The sequence below is a fragment of the Erpetoichthys calabaricus genome, chromosome 12, assembly GCF_900747795.2.
Source record: "Erpetoichthys calabaricus chromosome 12, fErpCal1.3, whole genome shotgun sequence".
Lineage (NCBI taxonomy): Eukaryota > Metazoa > Chordata > Cladistia > Polypteriformes > Polypteridae > Erpetoichthys > Erpetoichthys calabaricus.
This window is the reverse complement of record NC_041405.2, coordinates 133,108,263-133,131,016: the sequence shown is the minus strand read 5'-3', so window position 1 is coordinate 133,131,016 and position 22,754 is coordinate 133,108,263. Positions and strand designations below refer to the sequence as shown.

The 22,754-nt window shown below is 41.7% G+C and overlaps 1 protein-coding gene across 1 annotated transcript; it reads right to left on the bottom strand.

The window, feature by feature from the left end:
- Nucleotides 1-12,566: 12,566 nt before the first annotated feature.
- Nucleotides 12,567-21,477, bottom strand: tmem161a (transmembrane protein 161A). Its single transcript, XM_028816257.2, has 12 exons — nucleotides 21,355-21,477; nucleotides 19,528-19,631; nucleotides 19,357-19,440; nucleotides 19,170-19,267; nucleotides 18,929-19,085; nucleotides 14,781-14,932; nucleotides 14,581-14,641; nucleotides 14,329-14,472; nucleotides 14,034-14,147; nucleotides 13,674-13,848; nucleotides 13,447-13,543; nucleotides 12,567-13,303 (listed from the first exon to the last, which is right to left on the bottom strand). Exons 1-12 carry the CDS (start codon nucleotides 21,355-21,357, stop codon nucleotides 13,020-13,022), a joined length of 1,473 nt encoding a protein of 490 aa, XP_028672090.2. The 5' UTR covers nucleotides 21,358-21,477; the 3' UTR covers nucleotides 12,567-13,019.
- Nucleotides 21,478-22,754: the final 1,277 nt, after the last annotated feature.

Genomic DNA, 22,754 nt, shown 5'->3' with positions numbered 1-22,754 from the left:
ATGACCCCTCAGGCTGTGGGTTTTCATTCACACCAATGGCGTCTTTCTATGGTCCTCCTACAATAATAAGGCAAGCAGCCACTGCTGAGTTTGCTTTTTTGTTTTTTTTGTGTCAGTCTAGCATTTACAAAATGGGTTCTGCTATATTAATATTGAATGAAGCGGGAATATACATGCATAAGAATTCTTTTTGGCTTTTATGTATTTTATTCTTATTCATTTTCTGGTTATTTATGGCATTCTTTACTAATAAGCACACAAGTCGGCCTTTAGCAGTCGTGTTGCTTACTCAGGTGTCCACCATGCTTGTCACTAATTGTCAGCATTCAGATACAATCAGAGAGCAAACTCCACAGAAAAAGCAAATTAAAAAGAAAATGACAGAGTAAAGGATCTTAAACAATGGGAAAAAGACAAACATTTCTTCATTTCTGATAAATGTAAATCTAACATCAATGCACTTTTCTGAATGCAAAGTAACAGATGAAATAAAAAGGACAACTAAAGAATCAGATGGATTTAAGGTAAAAATAACTTATTGGTTGTGAGGAATCCACCCAGGACTGAACTTGTGCCTTACTGCACTCCCTGCTGCCATTCTGACTTCAGGGGTCTCCACTGACATCCTTTTGACTGGTCAGTTAACAAGGAACAGAGAAAGGTCACAGGAAATAAAGAATTAATTTAATAAGATGAAGGGCATTAGTAATAAATCATTAAAATGTCAATTTAAAATAGCAAGAATATTAAATAAGGATATGGACTGTTATTAATTAATGAACTAAATATATATGGATCCACTGTTAGCATCTCATCCATTAGTACAAGCCAGATGATAAAGAATGACATAAAGTATGACTGGGCAGTTTCAATAAAGCAATAATAACAATACTAGTAAGGCCCTTGTGAAGAAGTCATGAAATCAGAAACGATGAAAAAATTAGGAAGGCCTAAGAAATTGAACATCAGTGGCAAGGCTGTCGATCACAGCTCCATGACAGCCTATCCAGAAAAAAGGAGCAAAACACCTTAACAGGCAGGCAGGCAGGCAGACCGACTCGATAGATAGATAGATAGATAGATAGATAGATAGATAGATAGATAGATAGATAGATAGATAGATAGATAGATAGATAGATAGATAGATAGATAGATAGATAGATAGATAGATAGATAGATGCATATATGCATAATACATAATGCAGACATACACAGGCTAGCAGTGTGGCAACCATTAAGGCTCTGGCTACAGTTTTATGCTGAATGGCCTTCCTGACACTAACCCTCTCGATTTATGCGAACTTGGGACTGTTGCTAAGTTGGGCTGGTTTGCCTCCTTAATGGCTAGATTATAGATATTACAATAATAGAGACAGATATGAAAGGCACTATATAAAATAATTGTAGCATAGTGATTAAGGTTTTTGGCTTCAATCCCTGAGGTTGTGGTTTTAAATCCCACTACTAACATTGTGTGACCACGAGCAAGTCACTTCACCAGCTGCTTTCCAATTGTACTGTATCTGAAATGTTGTAAGTTGCCTCAGATAAAGGTGTCAGCCAAATAACTGTAATGATAGATAGAGTGAAGTGGGAAATTAAGGTTTAAAGAACCTCAGAAAATTCTGAAGTATTACAAATTCCAACAACATCATCTCCCTTCAAACACTCACATGAAAGACAAAAACAGAAAAAACTTGTGACTTGGCTAAATCTAAAAGAACAGTCCAAGTCCCAGACTTTCTTGAAGCAATGCTACAGGCCCAGCACATCACTCTGGCCATCAGAGTTGTAGAACACATAATAATAATAATAATAATAATAATAATAATAATAATAATAATAATAATAATAATAATAATAATAATAATAATAATTCATTACATTTATATAGCACTTTTCTCAGTACTCAAAGATGGATGTCACTTCTTCTTCTTCTTCTCATTTTTCTTCTTCTTCTTCTTTCAGCTGCTCCCATTAGTGGTTGCCACAGTGGATCATCTTTTTCCATATCTTTCTGTCCTCTGCATCTTGCTCTGTTACACCTGCCACCTGCATGTCCTCTCTCACCACATCCATAAACCTTCACTTAGGCCTTCCTCTTTTCCTCTTGCCTGGCAGCTCCATCCTTAACATCCTTCTCCAAATATACCCAGCATATTTTCTCTGCACATGTCTCTACCAACACAATCTCGCCTTTCTGATTTGTCTCCAAACCGTCCAACCTGAGCTGACCCTCTGACGTACTCATTTCTAATTCTATCCATCCTTTTCACACCCAATGCCAATCTTAGCATCTTTAACTCTGCCACCTCCAGCTCTATCTCCTGCTTTCTGGTCAGTGCCACCATCTCCAACCCATATAACATAGCTGGTCTCACTACCGTCCTGTAAACCTTCCCTGTCACTCTTGCTGATAACCATCTTGTCACAAATCACTCCTAAAACTCTTCTCCACCCATTCCACCCTGCCTGCACTCTCTTCTTCACCTCTCTTCCACAATCCCCATTACTCTGTACTGTTGATCCCAACTATTTAAACTCATCCACCTTCGCCAATGTAATGGATATCACTACCCACAGTAAAGGAATGCAGTCTGCTCTGCCTCCTCTTATCTGGTCCCTCTGTGTTACTAGACCAGTGCAGCTTTTTATTCATGTGGACCCCCAAGTACTTGTAGTAATCCATCACCTCCACATCGACTCCCTGAATAGTGACCCGGTGCAGGGTCTCTTAGTTGTGGCAAACATCAATAGATAGCAGTGGTGAGGAGCCATAGTTGTGGGTTCAAATCTGAAAAATAGGGTCTTTCTCATGTGGAGTTTGCACATTCTCACCATGTCTTTGGGTTTTTCTCAAGTTTCTCTCTTTTTTTCTTGCATATCCCAGAGACATGTGAGTTTCAGTGAAAATTCTAAATTGTGAGTGTGATAAATTAGTGCCCACCTTGTGCCAGATGTAGCCAGCACAGGTTTCAGCTCTCTATAATCCTGAATCGAATGGCTAATGACTGTCATGATATGCTATATTATGTGAGAGACTATAATTGGGGGCTCATTAACTGGATAATCACAATGTCATTAATATATTAATAATAAAATGAGTATCTAGAAGACACATAGGTTATCAATAAAATGAGCAGAGGCAGAGTGGACTAAACAGCTAAAGCCACTGACGTACTGTGTGATGCTGAGCAGCTCACTTCTCCTGCTCATGTTAGTTACAGAGGTAAATGTAGTATATCATATTATCATATCATGAAATGGTACCATATTAGTTTCACCAGCAGCCTGCGACCAGAAGGTACAATCCGAGGATCACACTGTGCCTGATGCACACATCTGAAGTCATGATGTAACGTTCTTCAGCCCCCTTAATCCAATTGAAAGTCATGGCAAGCCAGTGCCTGTTCTGGTAGGAATGGGCACAAGGCAGGAGCTACAAAAGCACATCCACAGTCATGCCGGGCACAGTGAGAGCTGCCAATCAGCCTGACATACATGAATTTAGGGTTTATGGGGGGGGAAACCCATGGAGACACAGGGAGAACATGGAAACTCCACACAGACAATGACCAGGCATGGAGTTCAAATACAGGATGGCAGATCTGTGAGGCGGCTTTGCTAAATACTGTGCCACAATACCACTCCATATAGCTTAATGTAATTTGCAGAGCAATTTTATTGCAATGTTCTACTTACAAAAGGAAGGCATTCGCTAAGGAATGTGCTACATAATAATGATGTAAAAAGCATGTGTTTGTTTAGGTGACCACTTACCATGAAATTAAACACATAATCATGGGGGTCTCTGTCAAGGGGATTTCAGTCACAGATTTCAGTAACGAAAGTGTTGTGTTGCTTACATCATTGCCATAGGGATGAAACCACATAGCGCCTACCAGGCTCCACTTTGTGTCCTCGCACAGAGGTCGGCCATAAATGTGGAGTGTTGCATTAAGAAATCACCACGTTACCCAGCTGGGTTTAAGGGATCTCCCCAGTTCAAGTGACTTCTAATGTACCTGGGATATTAAGTAGTGGCAGGGTCTCTCTCAGCCTTGTAGAAAACATCTTCATTATACGCTTATAGTGCCTTTGAGGTGAACAGGTAACCTAGAAGGACAACTGCTAGTCAGTTCAGATTTGGGCAGCTGATGGTAACCTCACACACGTTCACACACATACATCCGTCAATATATTTTAATTTTATTTAAAGCTCCTCACAAAAACATCAACACATTTCAATACAGCAAAGCGGCTGACCACTCACAACAGATTCACTGAGCACATCTTTCCAATTTTCCTATTAGGGACTGAGGATCTTAAAAATAATGGTTAAAATATAAAGGGAGTAAAGAAGTCCACTATCATTTACTGATGTAAAATGACTTCTCTACTCAAGATACAGGTGGGCTAAGATGAAGGCAGATTATGAGCAGATTCTTCCAGAAAGAACTGTAGATATACAAAATAAAACATTCCAGCCATTTCCTTTAGGTCCTACCATCATGTGGCTACACCTCTTTATATCATCCATCCACCAATCTACCAAGCCTGCTTCTCCAGGGTGAGACATGGGGTAGTTGGAGCCTATCTCAGCAAGACAGGGCACAAGATCTGGACATGGCGGAAGTCCATTGCAGGTTGAACACACCCTCATCCATTAGGGCCAGTTTAGCAACTTCAATCTGCCTGACCTGCATGCCTTTGGACTGTGGAAGGAGAAAACCCATGCAGACAAAGAGAGAACATGCAAACACCATGCAGGGAAAACTCATGACGTGAATCTCAACCTCTTTGTTGTGAGGCAGCAGCATTACCACTGTGCCACCGTGCTGCCACCTTCTTTATGTTTTGATCAGCTATGGCGGGTGACCTCAAGAGAAACTGGAGAACAGTGTATCTCAACACACTATATTCCGAAAAGCTCTTTTTGTGGAAGGTTGAAATGGCAGCAAAACAATAACAAAATCTGCCCCACTCCATTTAGGGTTGTTGAATTGTGTGGCTACCGTCTGTCCAGACTCTGGGCAAAAGGCCACCAGAATGAGACCTTTGTCCATCAGAGGAGAAGGAGGAGAAGAAGGAACTACATTTACATAGCGGTTTTCTAACCTCCTCAAAACACTCTACAAGGCAGTGAAGAACCACTTCAACCACCACCACTGAGTAACGTAGCATACACTTTGATGATCTGACACCAATGTTATCCATTCCTGTGCCAGTACACTCACCACACATTAGTTATTAGGAGATGAAGTGGCGAAAGGACTAATTAGCCAATTAGGGCACCAGGATGTTGGCACTCCTATCAATTAATGAAGGATGCCTACATAATTTAAAATTACTGTATATTTTGAACGCCAGCCTCTATTGACCAAACATCAAACATCCAAATCAGAAGAATAACAGAGCACCCATGTAGTTAAACTAACGCAGACAAACATAATAAAAGCAAGCTTGTCTCAGTGCCATGAAACCAACCATTGCTACCCGAGGTCAATTGGCAAGCCTTTCAGTATTTTTAAACCAAGGGCTTGTCCACTAAATGACATTGCAAAGGTCAGAAAGTCACTTGACCTCTTTTGTGTCGAGGCAGTGACATCTTGTGACATCAGACTTGCTCGTGGCTCTTACTGGAGGATGGGCTTTTGTTTGCTCCCTGCAACCAGGTCAGCAGTCAGCCTAAAAGAGTCGCCTGGTCAGAGTTAGGAAATGGGCAGCTTGACCAGACGCAAGTCATGAGATTGACACAGACGGAGAGTTCAGGCAGATCACCATTTATTGAAATACCCGGAGGTCGAGCACAGAAAGAAATGGACAAATATAGAGGGACAAGGCAAGAGAGGGTGAAGACAACCCTGGAGGAGCTGGCCTCAGTGTGGCAGCTGCGTTATGATATCAAGGAGAAGACTGCGACTGAAATAAGCCTGGATAGACTCCGGCAAGAGCGACGTTTGGGGGTGGCAAGAGGGGCTTCTGAGGTCCGCGTGTTCCGTTTGAGCGGATTTGACAATTTATCTTCTCCAGTTGTATTTTGATAACGTCCGCGTGTTATCTTGCAAAAATTTAGCTGAATACTGTAATGAGAAAATCCGGTATATGTTAACATTACTTTTATTAAATTCGCACGCTAGTTTATACAGTTCACACATATCGGTAACAGCGTTTGACATAACCGGCCCCGCGTGGTGGTGGTCAGCCCGCACACCCCTAAGGCCGCCTCTGATCTCCGGCTTCCCCGCGAACTTGCACAGGGTAAAGCGAGTTTAATTAATGGATGGCCAGCCAGACGGACGGACATATGGATGGATTCAAGTCTTGGGAATACGCAACAAGGACTGGGACAGGAGCGCTAGTCGGCATGGATCGGGAGCGCGTAAAAATGTCGGGAGCGCGCAGCGGACAACCCTGTGGGATCGCAGAAGAAAAACTAAACTGAACATGTGAAAAGTTACAAGGGCGCTCGCTGTCCAGATTTAACGTGGAAATGAAACAGAGACATCCACCACTAATAAATCACGTCGGCGCTCAGACAGTGGCCGACGTGGCCAATAAGGCGGCCGTCCTCATCTGTCCACCCCACCCCCAGCTAATCCACGCCAGGAATACAAGGAGTTTAGGGATAATTAAACCCAAATGAATCCCAGGGTAGAGGTCACCGACAGCACCAGCTTACTGCCTATTCTCGGCACGGAGCAGCCCCCGAAACCCCAGCCCTGGTCGGCTAGACACCTTATTTTCATGCAAAGCAGAGTTTGACACAAGAGCGAATCTCAAGCCCCTCGAACAATCCTGTCTGCTTCACACAATTAACAAATCCGACGGAAAATAATGGCACAATAAAAAAAAGAATAAAGAAAAAAAAAAAGAAAAAACACAAAACGCGAGGTTCCTGGGAGGAAGAACATGACGTGGGGACAAGGGTGCATGGAGGGTATTTCATAAATCATAAAACTTGAGAGAAATAAATAAGCAATCCAAGGGTTGATTTCTGGGTGAAAAGAGAATGCTAAATGTTAAAAACAAACAAAAAAAAAGTTCAGAGTACCTGTGTGCCTTCATCTATTGAACCCTTTGTCTTCCAGCTGACCAACAGTGGGCACTGCCAGTACAGACTGGTGAGGCCCCTTTAAAAACCAGCAAGTGCAAGGATTCCATCTTACCAGCAACATTCAATGTCTTTGATATTTTTCAAATTCATCAAATAATCCATAATGCTCTTTTTATACTATTCAACATGCCCCCTACAATGTAATGTTAATCAGACCCGAATATTACAAGGAACTTTAATAGTTGGCTGCATTTCTGTTTTCCCAGTTAAGGCGCAGGCTGATGAAGTGACCTGCTGGGGTCACACAGCGTCAGTAGTGGGATCTGAACCCACAGTCGTGGGGTTTGAAATATGAAGGCTAAACCACTACAACACATACAGTCCTCATAAAACCACAGACAGCCATGTACTGAGAATATCCTTAATTAAAAATATCTATGTTCTTACAATAATAATAATAGCAAAATATTCAGAATATATGAAAATATAACGTTTGTAAACTTAGACTTCAATATTGCATATATATATATATATATATATATATATATATATATATATATATACGTACATATGTATACAAATGTATTCATTTACAGTATATATCATCAAACGTAAAATATGATATAAGACCAATAGATAGATAGATAGATGAACTGCTTTGGGTTTTGTTCTTCCTTCAGACAGCGCCAAAAATTAAACTTTCATTGTGGTCAAATTATATTAATTATGTGAAGTCTTTATAGATGAACCCCGCCAAATAAATAACAGCCCCCTGGAGGCCGTCTGGGCACTTCCCCTGAGACCCCCAGGCTGCGTTGAATGCTCTACTCACCATGAAACTGGATGCGTTCTTCAAAGGAACTGATGTCTAAAGTGATCTGAGCTATTTAGCCATGCCATCAACCCAAGTGGACAAAAAGGAGGACTTCTACAGTATATCCACATTCATTTAAACATGGATATTCCTACTGTATGTTAAAAAATATAAATAAAAAAGATACATTTTATTTGGATTTGAATCTCTTATTATGCATCCCCTTTCTGACAAAGCTTTTTCTTTAATAGGATCACCAGCCAGAATTGATTCCAACAATTTATGGTGCAAAACGGAAACGGACCCTGAACAGGGCGCCAGTGCATCATGATACATATCCATAGCTAGCTTGCTGTTACCCTTTAACCTAATGATGATTACATGGGGGGGTTGTGTACCCACTAAAACTCCTCATCCGCATGAAGAGTCAGTACCAGTGATGGGGTTGAATCACCTTCTCTAAATTAGTTCATACAAAACATCCATCCATTAGTGAACCCTCCTCCTCCAGTTTATTGGTGCAGAGAATCAGGAACCACCTTAGCTATGGAACAGTAAAGAACTAACCCTGGATGGGATGCCAGTCCATTGCAGGGAACGCTTGATCTCACACACCTACTTGGGATAGATAGATAGATAGATAGATAGATAGATAGATAGATAGATAGATAGATAGATAGATAGATAGATAAGAAAGGAACTATATGATAGATAGATAGATAGATAGATAGATAGATAGATAGATAGATAGATAAGAAAGGAACTATATGATAGATAGATAGATAGATAGATAGATAGATAGATAGATAGATAGATAGATAGATAGATAGATAGATAGATAGATAAGAAAGGCACTATATGATAGATAGATAGATAGATAGATAGATAGATAGATAGATAGATAGATAGATAGATAGATAGATAGATAAGAAAGGCACTATATGATAGATAGATAGATAGATAGATAGATAGATAGATAGATAGATAGATAGATAGATAGATAAAGAAAGGCACTATATGATAGATAGATAGATAGATAGATAGATAGATAGATAGATAGATAGATAGATAGATAGATAGATAGATAGACTCCAACTAATTTCACTCCAACCAGTTCCTTCATTAGCCTTCATTCTTTTTGTTAACTACACCCATTATTGAATTCCATGGCTTGTTCCTGCTCTCATTCTGCCACAGCAAACATTTCCAGTACTGTTGAGTTTTTTATTTTTTATTCTAAGAGCACCATCAAAATGTTTAGCTTCCCTGAGCCGATCAATATGACTGAGACCTTCACCTTTCTTTAGTTTCAGATATCACGTTATGGACACAGTTAGCTGGTCACACTTTGACTCGCTTTGCATCTCATTATTGTTTATCTAAGGGAAAAGGAAACCATTAAGTGGACGGAGTCTTAAATAACAAGTCAATTAAAATTAAGGCCAAAGAGTTAAGAAGATACAAGTACTGGGCACATATTTAAACAACAGCTGGAATGAAAACCTGCAGCCATGGTGGTCCTCCAGGATCAGAACTGAACCACCTTGATGGTCCAGTAAAAATTCTTCAGTTTAAAAATGTAAAAAGTAATAATCAAACACCACTTTGAATCTTTAAAGTAATCCAGTAACACAAAAGTATTTAAAGCTCCATCAGGTGCCAGTTTTACAGTCTGTATGTTTAAGGGTTCATACATATGAGTACTCCATAAAATGAGAATAAATGCCTGAATCGTTTTATATATAGTAGCTCTCATGGCATTTTGTTTTCCTACAAATATACGTTGACAAATCTACCTTTATAAATGTGATTTAGGATAGGACTGTGTATGGATTGGTCAATAAGGTTCTAATATTTGAAGGTTCTGATTCTTAAAACTACAGTTGGATTGAAGACTAGCATGTTACAACTGGTATCATTTATAACAACATATAAATAATGTTGACATTGTTCATTGGGCATTGTGCAAAGGCTTGTGTTTCATAATTTAAAGAAAGAGGTCTTTCATAAACCATCACGTTACCAAAGTTGTTTAGGAAACATCACTTGGAGCAGCATGGGAGCTAATGGAGTGCCATCACACTATTCTTATCGAGTTCTGCATTCTGACTTTGTTCTTGCTGGAGACAATACCATCTACCCCACCCGTCTTACTTGTCATCTTTTGTATTGAGCGTTTATAATTTTTCAACTCTTTCACAAGGGGAATCAGTGACACATTAAGTATTGGCTGCCCGGCACATAGAAATGAACACAGCAGGTGTAAGTAAGCGTAGAGACTTGGTATTCAAAAGAGGATGGAAACAGGAGACAAGATGGTGTGTCAGTCAGCAGCACCGTCTTATTGAGTGACATTGCTAGAAAGGGGCAGCAGGAGACTTTTTGAAAGGTTATATATATTTTATATATATAAAAAAAAATAAAAGCAGATCAAAAAAATCCAACAATAAAATACCAAATACACATAAGTGTGGGAGCTTAGAACAAACACTAATTATTCCTTTACATAAGTTTAACTAAACAAAATTTTAAATGCAATCAAAACCATCACTCAAGCATAAGCTAAATTGGAAAACTAAACATCCACTGATCAACTAAATCCATTTTCAACGTTGCAGAACTATGGAGGAGTAATAATAATTAATAATGCATTTTATTTATAGGGGCACTTTACATTAGCAGTAAATCTCAAAGTGCAACATAAAAAGTTAAACAAAGGCAAGGGAAGATAAAAAACAGAGATAAAACAACAATAATTATAGCATTCTTGTTAATAAGCCTTCCTAAATAGAAAAGTCTTTAGCTGTTTTCTGAGTAAAACCTGTTCTGGCAGCCTCAAACACAAAGCAAGGACCCTAAGCGAGTCCACTGGTGGGTACAAGTGTATTTAGTCTGGACCTGCATAGCAACGCCAGAGCACCTAACAAGCATGGCTTTGGGATGTGAGAGGAAACCGGAATACCTGAGAAAATGCTCACGCTGACAAAGCGAGAACCTGCAGACTCCTCTCAGTGTGTTTACACGCGCTTTAAGAACCCGGTTACTCACGGAAACTCGATTTCTTAGAAGTCATGTAAACCCTCATTCCTGTTAGATAAGCCAGGCTATCGGTCTCTGAGAAGCCTGGTTAAAACATGTAGCTATCTCCGCGAGTAAGCCGTTTATCCGGCCATGTTAACGCTTAACCGGATTGGCGTAAAGGATGTCGAAGTCTGCGCATGTCCGTTGCGCTCTGTTCGCCTGAGCGTCGCTTTGCTTCATCTTATTCCGTTAGAAGCATCCAAAAGATGCATTTCCTGAAGCAAATGTTCGGGCGATCATATCATTCCTTCTCCTGGCTGAAATACTTAGTTTAAATATTAAAGAAATCGCTAAATTTACGTCGATGAGCTGAACATGCAGTTCTAAGCTCAGCCGCACAATCGGGAGCAGTGTTGAGGGTAACGCGTTAAGTAGTCAGGTTATTTCATACTTTAAAAAGTAATCAAAGGCAACACTTATTTAAGTGAAGTAAAAATATCTACGTTATTACTGAAGCAGCACTGGGTGTAAGGCAACAAGCACCGCTCGTTTGCAAAGCCAAGCAGAAATGACTGTACTGCATGCAATCCAATAACAGAGAAATATTAATAAGGTCTCCGTTTAGTTTTAATCACAGCTATTTCCTATAGATATGTTGAAACAGCGTGATGGGGTGGCGCAGATTGTTGGTTTTCATGCCACAAAATCATCCGTGGCTCAGTTCGAGGATGTGAAAGGGGGATGAATGTTAGAGAACATGAAGGGCTAAACATGTTTTATAAAACATAAGAACGTGACCACAGGCTTCATGTTTGTTTTCAGGTTCATGGTGGCCGACGATGACAAGTACCGGTAACTCTCTTTTGCGCAGTTTAATTACGGCGTGTTTAGCAATGGAGAACTTGCGCATGTAAACAGAGGTTTATAAGTAAAGCGGTTTCTGCCTTAATCGGTTTACTCGCCTTATCCCTGTTATGTGTGTGTAAATACACTCGGTGAAGCACTGTACCCCTGAGAACACTAAACACATATACATAAAAAACAAAAATGTCGCAATCGACCCACCAAGTGTCGTGTACAACAGAGCGGAGGATACGCGCCCTCCCAAAAGCGCCAAGTATAAAGCATTGACCCGTGCAGGACAGAATAACTGGAAATGACATGGCGTCTTCACACAGTGTAAGGCATGACTTTAGAAAACCCACAGCAAAAGGCATGTCATTAAAATACTTAGTCACTATCATAACCAAAAAAAAAAAAAAAACAATGTAAAACAGAAAGCAAGTTTTGCAAACAGTAAGGTTTCAGGAGGCACAATCGAATAACCATATTTAAGACCATTTAATCGAATAAAGGTCTACTGGGTCCATCACAGGGCAGGTTCAGGCACCCTCACTTAAATGGGACCACTTTATAGTCTTTGGGTCGATGCACACACCATGAGAAGAAAAGGAAGAACATGCCGACTCTACACAGAGACACCGAGTAGACATTAACTTGAACCCAGGACGCTGGGGCTGCTAGGCATTAGTGCTACTCAATAAATCACTCTTAAATATTTCATCATTGTTGAAATAGAAATTTAAAGATAAACCTAATTAAAATATTTACAAGTTATTCTACCACTAAAATGATTTCACAACTTATAAAAAGCACATAAAGTCAAAGAGGCCATTCTTTTTCTGAAAAATATTTTATTCATCAATTTCATGCTTGTTCCAACATTCCTCTGCACACAACAAGTCGGACCACCTCCCCTGCAGGGCACTGACAGTCCACATAAACATTTTAAGAAATACTTCAACAAAATAAATAAAACAGTTCAGAATGGGCCAGTGCCCACTGCCCCGGCACCTCCATCATATGTCCATGAAGGCAAAATGAAGAAGAGGCTTAGAAATCTAAAAAACGCAGACATCTGTACATAACTAACCCAAGAAGCGCATGCTTCGAGGGGACATCATCCACATGCTGGATCCTTCAGAGTCTTCCTGCTGATTGATCTCCCAATCCAACAGACTTGGATAATTAAAAACAAAGTCCAAATTGGGGAACAAAAAAGGACCAGACCCCAGCATGGCAGTGTGGAAAATGTGTCTTAGGACCTCTCTGCTGAATTATCTGCAGCTAAGACTGCACAAGGTACTGGTGAAAGTAGATGCCAAACAGGCTGGTAACCACCTGGCAAGCTGCAACCCACCAAGTAAAGAAGGCAAAGAGACCTCGGTAGAAGATAGGGGTAAATACACTGCGCAGACTAGACAGAGTGTCCAGAACATGAGCAGCAGTTGCTTGGATGTCTTCCTCCATCTCCCCTTGCTCAGTTGGACCCACAGGTTGTGGCGTTACAAGAGAAGAAATTGCTGGAGTGGTGCCCTCTGTTTCAGACGCCAAGCCCCACGAGTAGTCACCTGAGAGAAGAAATAAAAGAGGAATTCTGAAGGATCTGGTGCTTCACAAGAGCAGAGTGGGTGGATTAAGATGTGCAAGGAAATGGAGGTACTGAAAGGACTTTGGGTTGCTTTTACAGGACACGTCAGAACAGGACTCTTACCCATGGATTTCAGCAACAGCGTTGAGAAAAGCAGCAGCATGATGGGTCCCAGGTATTGCAGAGTGACAACAGTCAGATAACAGAAGACACGGGTTACCTAATGAGAGATGAGCAAGTTTAGGAGTCGTAGCTCTCATTCCTGCAGCTCCTCCATTATAAAGGAATCTGCTCCTCAACCTTCACTTTAACTTGTTTCACACACAAAAAAAAACAAAAAAAACACACACCTTTCTTTGGATGTCAATAGCGGCGATGCGGCCAGCCTCTTTCTTCATCTGCTCCACCCACTTCTCGGCCAGGTTAAGGTAGGCCTGCAAGTGGATTCGAGTCACGCTGAGGCGCAGAACGCATGTGGCCACCAGCACCCACAGTCTTACCGAGTCAAACGTTGAGCTCGACATCCTGTGTGCAGCACAAATGACAAGTGCAGTAACTTAGGAGGTAACTTACAAAAACACATTCACTGAGGTCAAAATACGTTAGTACTCCTCAAGAGGATGTCAAGGCAAACAAATGGTTCAGAATTACAAAAATGTAAAAGCACATAGATAACAAGGTCCCTTGATTCAAGGCAGACCAGTACTTACAGCGTGATAGAATGCTTGCCCATTGGTGCATTCTGCAGGAAGTCCCGGGCTAGCGGCTTCACCCAAAGCAAGATCACAGCCAAAGGTGAGATGAAGCTGATATGCAGGAGGATTCTGGGGAGGAGAAGCACAAGGCAAGTCAACAGCAGCCTCTTTGATGTTCTCACACTCAGCCCCCGTGACCAGACTGCTGGGAATTCACAAGAGTACAGAAATGTGGGTGCAGCATCTCTGCTGTGTGGACACATATGGAGCCTATGAGCACAGCCAATGTAACATCTCTGAAAGTACATACTGGATGAGGGGTCTGTTGGAAGTCATCTTGAGAGCATCCAGATGTGTCTGAGCCAAGCGGAGTCCAGGAAAGGTGAGCAGGGCCCCGATGAATGAGCAGAGAGCAGCCAGAGCCAGCTTCACAGTAAGCTTCGTGAAAGGAAAGCTGCATATAAAACAATAGAAGACCTCCTGAGGATAACTGTGGCCAGACAGCCTATGATTAAATAAATAATAATTGATGGTGAAACACAGGAAAGTTATGAGTACTCACGACCACTCATGCCCCTGCTGCCTCAGGAAAATTTCCAGGTTATCAAACACACTTGCAAAACCTGCAGGATTAAAGCATATGTTATATCTGGTGCCACTTACAAAGTGTTAACACTATCAAACAAAACTTCAGTAATAATAAGGCTGAACAGCACGCACACATGGATCAACGTCTACTCTCCAAAGCATCACTCATCTTACCCGGCTCTAGGCCAAACTCCAGATAGTCCTCCTTCACCACCAGCACTAACATGGCAAGCAGTAGCAACAGGAAGGCAAAGGCGAGGCACACAGACCTCTCACCACCTTCTTCTGAGCGGAAATAGTGGCTCACTAGTGTCAGCAGAGCTTTTCTGAAGATACAAGTCAAGGAAGGACATACAAGAGAGGGTATCAAACAGGAGAGTGGAAAGTTGGAATGGGCAGAGAAATTAAACATCAACAAGCAGGTGGGATCAGACAGATGGCAGGTATGCACAAACAGTGTGAAGACTGTGCTTCAATGGCTTGAACAATGGATACCAACATGTTGGTATGAAGAGGTCTAGAATAAAGCCAAGTACGAATTAGGTACAACTGCAGAAACTGGATGCGGACAAGCAGGCATCAAGATGTAGAAAGAGACTATCGAAACAAAGTTGGGGATGGGCACAGAGGCTGTGTGTGAAAAAGGGGGCACAAAGAATTTTAGAGAAAACAAGATATGAGAACAAGTGCAAAACTGGGCAAAGAGGCATACACAAAGTAGGACTGGTCACCTTGACAGAATGTGAACACATGGGTACAAAGAAGTGAGGACACCATCTTTTAAAAAGCAGAACACAAAGGGAAATGTAAGTGGGTGTACAAATGAGTATTGTGGTACGCGGCTGGGGGTCAGACCCGGCCGGCAGCCTGGAAGGACTGGGTCATGGCATATTTATCCTCCAGGCCACGAGGGGGCAACCGCCCTGGAGTAGGAGAGGCCCACGGAAGGGGAGCAGGGAGGCTCAAGACCATCGGGGCCTCTGGTCACCGCCAGGGGGCGCCCCAAGCCTCATGGAGCCCGGGACTTATTCACTTCCGCCACACCCATGGAGGACGATCCTTCCAGGGTCACCCGGAGTGCTTCCGGGTGCTCTCCTGATGCTTCCGCCACACCAGGACGCGACGTCAGGTAGAGCACCTGGAGCTCATCCGGGTGAGGATAAAGGGGGCCACCTCCCTCCTGTCAGTGAGCTGGAGTCAGGAGCAGGACGAAACTCCTGGAGAGAGGAGACAGGTGGCCCAAGGACGAGGAGAGAGAAGGCCCAGGAAAAAGGTGACTGGGGCTGAAGGCACATTGTTGTTGTGCGGGACTGAGTTGTGTTGTGTGGAAGAAAAATAAAGCATGGATTTGATAAAGATGCAGTGTCGGTCTGATGGTGTCCGGGCAAATATCACAGTATATACAAGGAGTAATGGTATTCAAGTTGTAAAGCAGGTGCAAAAAAAATAAAGACTGGACTTCAAACAAAGACACAAAGCCGAGACATTGATGAGTGAGTGCAAACAAGTGCAAAGACTGGCCAATTAAAAGGAGCTCAGTTCAGGCACAGAGAAGGTCCATTAATAACTGGGTTCACAAAGTTGTAGAAACAGCACTGAACGAGAGGTATACACCGTCAAAAAGAAGTGAACAGAACCAACTTCAGACTGGAATGTATACATCAACTGGGCAACAAGCTAATGCAAAGCGGTGCAGAGACTGGGTACCAAATGTTTGAGGAAGGAAGAGGAGACTGGGTCTTGACAGGCTGGGGTAAAAGGGTCCAGAGCCGTAAAACACAATAAAAAGCATAAAGATTGAACACAGAGCACAGTTGAGAACAGGCGACAAAGTGTGGTCAGTGACATGTGGTGTGGGTTCTGACAATAAGGTGCAAAGAGGTCTGGAAAGTGGGCTTGCAACAAAAGATTTAAAAAGTTGCAGAAATAGGACGTTCAAACAGGGGTTCGACGAGATACAAACAGTGCATATATAACCATGTTGTGCTGACTGAGCACCATAACAACTATGGCTGCTGCACTGGACTCTGATTTCTGCTGAGACACAGTATATATGACATGATGCTGCTGATGGCACTATTTGAAATAATGACCGATTTATTGATACACTATATGGCCAAAAGTGTGTGGACACCTGACCACCACACCTATACAAACTTGTTGAGATATCCCTTTCCAAAACCACAGGCATTAACATGGCAATGATGATGGACAAGAAAACTTGGCTCCCATTTATGGCATTTAATAGTAATGAGGACAGGGCTCCATGCAGGTCAGTCGACTTCCTCCATACCAAACTTGTCAATCCATGTCTTTATAGACCTGGCTTTGTACAGAAGGGCACACTCATGCTAGAACAGTTAAGAGCCTTACCCGAACAGTAGCACACAATCGTCCAAAATGTCTCTGTATGCTGTATCATTAACTGTACCCTTCACTGGAACCAAAGGGTTTAACCCAAACCCTGAAGTACAGCCCCAGACCGATATTCTTCCAAGAGCAAACTTTCAAAGTAGGCATTTTGAAGGTTAACATTCTTCTGACATTCGGCAAACCTGGATTTGGCAACCAGAATTGCAGATACTGAATCATGATATACCACTCCAGAGAACATGTTTCCACTTCCCCAGAGTCTAATGGTGACATGCTTTACAGCACTCCAGCCAACACTTGGCATTACACGTGGTGATGTTAGGCATGTGGGCAGCTGCTCAGCCATGGAAAGCCACTTCATGAAGCTCCTGATGCACAGTTCTTGTGCCGATATTCTTTCCAGAGGCAGTTTGGAACTCTACTATGAGTGATGTTTGAGATGACAGGTGACATTTACACGCTAGGTGCTTTAGCACACAGTGGCCTGCTCTGTCTGTTTGGATGGCCTACAACTTTATGACTGAGATGTTGTTGCTCTTAGATGCTTCCATTATGTAGCACTTACAGTTCACTGGAGCAGATCTAACAGAGCAGAAGTTTTATGTACGGAGTAGGGAATCCATTACTGGGAGGCCGGGATTCCCGGACTTTTTTCATTCCTGCATTCCCGGGAATGAAACTGCTGCAATTCCCGGGAAAACTGGAACGTCCAAGCTCGCATATATAGTGTGTAAAAGTGTAAAAATCGATCAAGAAATAACAAAGTTATAGTTGAAAATAATTAAGGAGGCGCCATTGTTGCAGCTTGCACTTCATCAGACAACAGCTTTGAACAGCAACTTGAAATTGCAATGCGTCAGTCTGTTTCATCCGCATTATCTGTGCCAAGAAACTTGCCATCACAAAATGATGACAAGAAACTGGATGCATCAGTAAAAGCTGAAACGGCGGTGTTTCAGCGCAACGGCAAGCGCGGGCGTTGTTTAGAACAAGTGTATCAGTATCTGATGATTGTGCCGCCTAATTCAGTGGAGGCAGAGCGTGCTTTCTCAGCGGCTGGCATACTCTGCATGAAGGTGTGCTCTCACACGGACGACCGCACGCTGGACACGTTAATAATAATAATTCATTACATTTATATAGCGCTTTTCTCAGTACTCAAAGCACTATCCACACTGGGAGGAACCGGGAAGCTAACCCACAATCTTCCACAGTCTCCTTACTGCAAAGCAGCAGCTCTATCACTGCGCCACCTGAGAGGACGTTGTGCTTTCTATGCTCTTATTACCACAACTAAAGATACATGTACTTATATGACAGCATGAACTGCTTGTAGATAAGGTTAGTCTTTTATTTGTGTCAACATATTGCAGTAGTTTTATTAAAAATAAGTGTCAGTCATTCTAAAACCGTTCACATGTGAGATGCCGGGAGCCCGGGAATGAAATGCAGGATTCCTGAATTCCCGGGAATGGAATCCCTAGTACTGAGTCATGGTAAAGGAGGCATCCTATGACAAGTGCCACGTTTGAAGTCACAGAGCTATTCAGTATTTTAACCTGAAACTCCTTATCTCAACAATCTGGAGGGGTCTCCACATACAAAGCTCCATACAGTGCAAGTTCATATTCACAGCTCCCACATTACCCAGTGCTGGCCTTCATGTTCCCAGTGTCTCTTTATTTTCTGGACTTGACTCTATTATTTGTATGTATTTTACATTGAGCTGTGGTATCTTGTATTGTTTCATACTGTATGTCTGGGTACTCTGTAGAGCACCTTGCCACAGTGTTCTCTGTGAAAGGCACTATATAAAATAAAGATTAATTCATTAGAGCTAGCCATGGCTGTGATGTTAACTGTGACCACTCACCAGTGTGCTTAAATATCCAGATTTCTACATGCCATCCACTCGCATGATATTGAGTTTCCATAAATAAAAAGGATACAAGGAGAAAACCACAGTCAGAAAGCACCAGATGGCACCAACGTTTACTTCCTTACTAGAGCCCACCAATGTGTAGTAGCCCTCGGTGAAGAGATAGATGCCTGTCGCATAAACGGCAAAATCCACGAGCCACTGGTAATCCAGGAAGAAACGCAGCACTGCAAGAGGAGGGAGACAGCGTGTAAAGTGCAAACAGAAAGAAAGCCCACCATAAGGGAACAGCAACACAATTTCCAGCTTACCCAGCGCATCCAGGGCATTGATTGGTGTAGCTTCCAGATGCAAGTCTATATCTTTTGGGACAGTCAGGGGTTTGTTATCCTGGACACCATTATGCCTTCTATAAAAGGACAGGGTATGTGTAACTGGCTAAGTAATTAACTGCTATGCTAAAAAAAATAAATAAATAAAACACACGGGCACACTTACCTTTCTCTCCTGTTGGGTCTGGGCACCTGCTTTCCTGCCAGGGCACAAAGCTCGTCTTCTGATGGATGCTTAAATCGATAAAGGCTAAAGAAGAATATGACAAAAGAGCTGATTCACTTATACCTCGTGAGGTGTACAAAAGGGGCACAACACCTCCCACCATCATCTTACCTGCCATTACACAGGAGCCAACGGGCAAAGGAACAATGTGGAGCCATTCTCTGCATGACACTGGCAACCAGGAGGCTGACCACCATCTGAATTCCCATCAGAGCCTGCCCAAGACAATAGAGCGTTATCAGTTGACCTGATCACTAGAACATATCACCCCCAGGAATGTCATCCAACTTCTCAGCATGTGTAGGATTTGCAGGCCTGGCACCTCTATATACTGATCCAGGCCAGAGATGGATATACTGAAGTCTCTAAGGGAGCCTCAGACAGAAGACCTTACACCACCTGTGTCAATCATTTAGATGTCACAATTCTACAGCTGTCTTGGCAGGCTGTAACATGAGAAGGGCCGCTTTCATGCCCCTGGGGGTCTCTCCATTCTTTACTTATAGCTATTGGACTTTTGCAGCATTTGTCAAATAAAAGATCAGTGCAGCATTCAAATATACTAGCTGAATTTAGAATATAGTGCCTTTGCCATACCATTGCTCAAGTTCTGAGCAACACCTTGACACTATCAGAGTCTACTTGAGGTAAAGACATGGTACTTTAACTTGATTGGATGACAGCTTGATCTCACACACACAGCTTAGAAAGCACTGGAACATTTCATTTGGGGTAGTCATGAGGTGCATTTCAGCCTCATTCTGGCACTTTATCAATTATTTTACATAACAACGTTCACAAGTATAACTATAACATTTTAAAACCTGCTTAATCCAGTTCAGGGCTGTGGAAGTGGATCCTATCTTGGCTGTACAGGGCACAATGCAGGAAAAGGCTCTGCAAGGCCCACTCACATCCACCCAGACACACATTCAAACAGGGGCCCAGTTGGAGTCGCCTTGTAACACATCATTGGTACTGGCAGGAGGAAATCCACCCAAACTAGGAGTGAACGTACAAAATCCAAAAAGGCAACAAACAGACATGGGATTCTCACCTTCAACTGGAGATCCATGAAGCAGAAGGCACATCATATAACACGTTCCATCGAGATGGTATATTAAATTCATGGTAAATTGACAACACCAAAAAAAGAAGACTACAGTAGAGGAACATACATTAACGGTTTCCTCGTAGACCAAAGATTTATTATAAAGCACAGATGCTTTAGGATTATTGGCGAGTCTCACATGCATTAGCATCATTTATTTTATACAGCTCTTCACATGCACTAAATGCTAATTATATAATGCCTTTCATACTTACATGAAGTGTTAATTTTGAAAAGTATGTATATTGAAACTTTCACATACGGCCTTCATTTCGCACACCTGGGGTTAGGCTTGCTAAAGTTTTCACATTCACGTTAGTATTTTGTACGTCTTACACTCATCTCCTGTCATAAAGCCCCTCACTCATTAACTTCGCCAAGTGTTCACATATACAGAGCCATGTATAGCGCCTTCTGAAGCACAGTCAGCTTTATTTGCACAAACATTTGAAATCAGTGCTGCTCTTTGACCTCGGCTGGCACTATGTCATATTCATGTAGCGCGCTTCATGGCAGTTTACAAAAGCCTATAAGAAATTCCGTGTCGCATGACTTCTGTAGACGAAAACAGTAAAGTGACCAAGAATTACCCTTGCGCAAATGCACGATCATTCACGAATTTTCTGAAAAGTTCCTATGAAAGGAGGTCTGCATTCTCTATGGATCTGTAAAATAACATCTGCCTCAAACTAAATCAGAAGTTTCTGAAATTGTCTCTTGATACAACACGGAACACGTGCATGAATGAGGGAAAACCTGTAACAGTTAATATAAAATTCCAAGGATACCGCAGGTAACATGTTAAGCACAGGACAGGTTTCTCTTACCATTTTCGCATATTGTAGATTTTGCACCTAAAGCAGCATGTCTTGTCTGTCTTAATCTCCACAGTTGATTTACTTGAGTGCTTGTGTGTTTTAGGACCCCGTCAGGGTCACTGGTAAAAACGAATGCTTGATTGGAGGAATGAGAAGCCATCGGGTGACGTCATTGATTAAAAAAGAAAATCATTCGCGATGAAGGGAGGATTGATGCCGTGACTCACTAATCATGTTGGAGGAGGAAGAGCGTTGTGCCCGCCTTCTTGCTATGTGTATTGGGAAAAGTAGTTTGGAAGCAAGACTATGAAATTGTAAAGCACTTCTAACCCGCACAATACTCCAATTTGGAATAATAGGTATATTTTAATCCTAAACAAATCGTTGTAAAATGTATCTGGATGGAACAGGGAATTTGGTATATGGAGCATCTATTGGATAACAAAGAAAAGCTTAAGTTTTTTTTGTTCAAAATATAAATGTAATGGTAGTCATAAAGAATATAATTTGTTTTAAGGCTTTTCAATCTACATTTCTAAGAATGGTTCAGAGTACTTCTAATTCCATTGTAGTCCTTCTTTATTATTCAAAGACTTGATTTCCAATAAACTCATACATAGTTCATTTAACAGCATATTATATCCAGCTGTTTTAAATAAGAATTCCATGGACTAAATATTTCAAGTTTGCTGTTCCTCCAGAAAAAAATTCCCTTTAAAATTTGAAACGCTATATACTCCTAAGAGCGGCGATTTGGTTTTGATTGCAAAAACTGCATTGTGTAATGACACTGAAACAATGCTTTTCAGACAAAATACGTATCGTGTCAAACAGCCAAAAATGTTCGAGTTAAGATGTCACTTATTCATATCTGCCGTGCAAACATTACGGTGTTTCGGAGTCTAAATTATTATTTAGTACAACACATCTGTTTTCGCCTTGATATAAAAAAGATGCTACAGATGCGAGTTTTATTTTGTTCTTTTCTTTTACAAAGTAGGTGTGACTGTAAAGAAACTGAACACGTCATGGAAAGGCCATCAGTTGAGAAAGCGCAAATTCAGTTTGCCTCGCTGCGCGCCAGCGTTTTAAAGACTTCACTTCCCAGAAGACACTGCTTCAGTGGTGCCCGAGAATCTGCCTACTCGTACGTGACGTGCAAAGTCAGCGATGTTATCAGTGTGCAGTGTTTGCTTGAAACGAGCAAAGTCACAATACTGCGATTTTCAAAGGACATGTCCTTTTAGGGCATTTATATTATTTGAACAAATACAATTTCACCGTTTGGTTTCCTAATGACCGTAAAAGGAAAGGACTAAAAATAGCGAAGAGTCAGGTGTGCTTTTTAAAGGAGCAGGACTGTACTAAACCAAAAGCACGAGACGCCCCTTTAAATGCATATATGATAA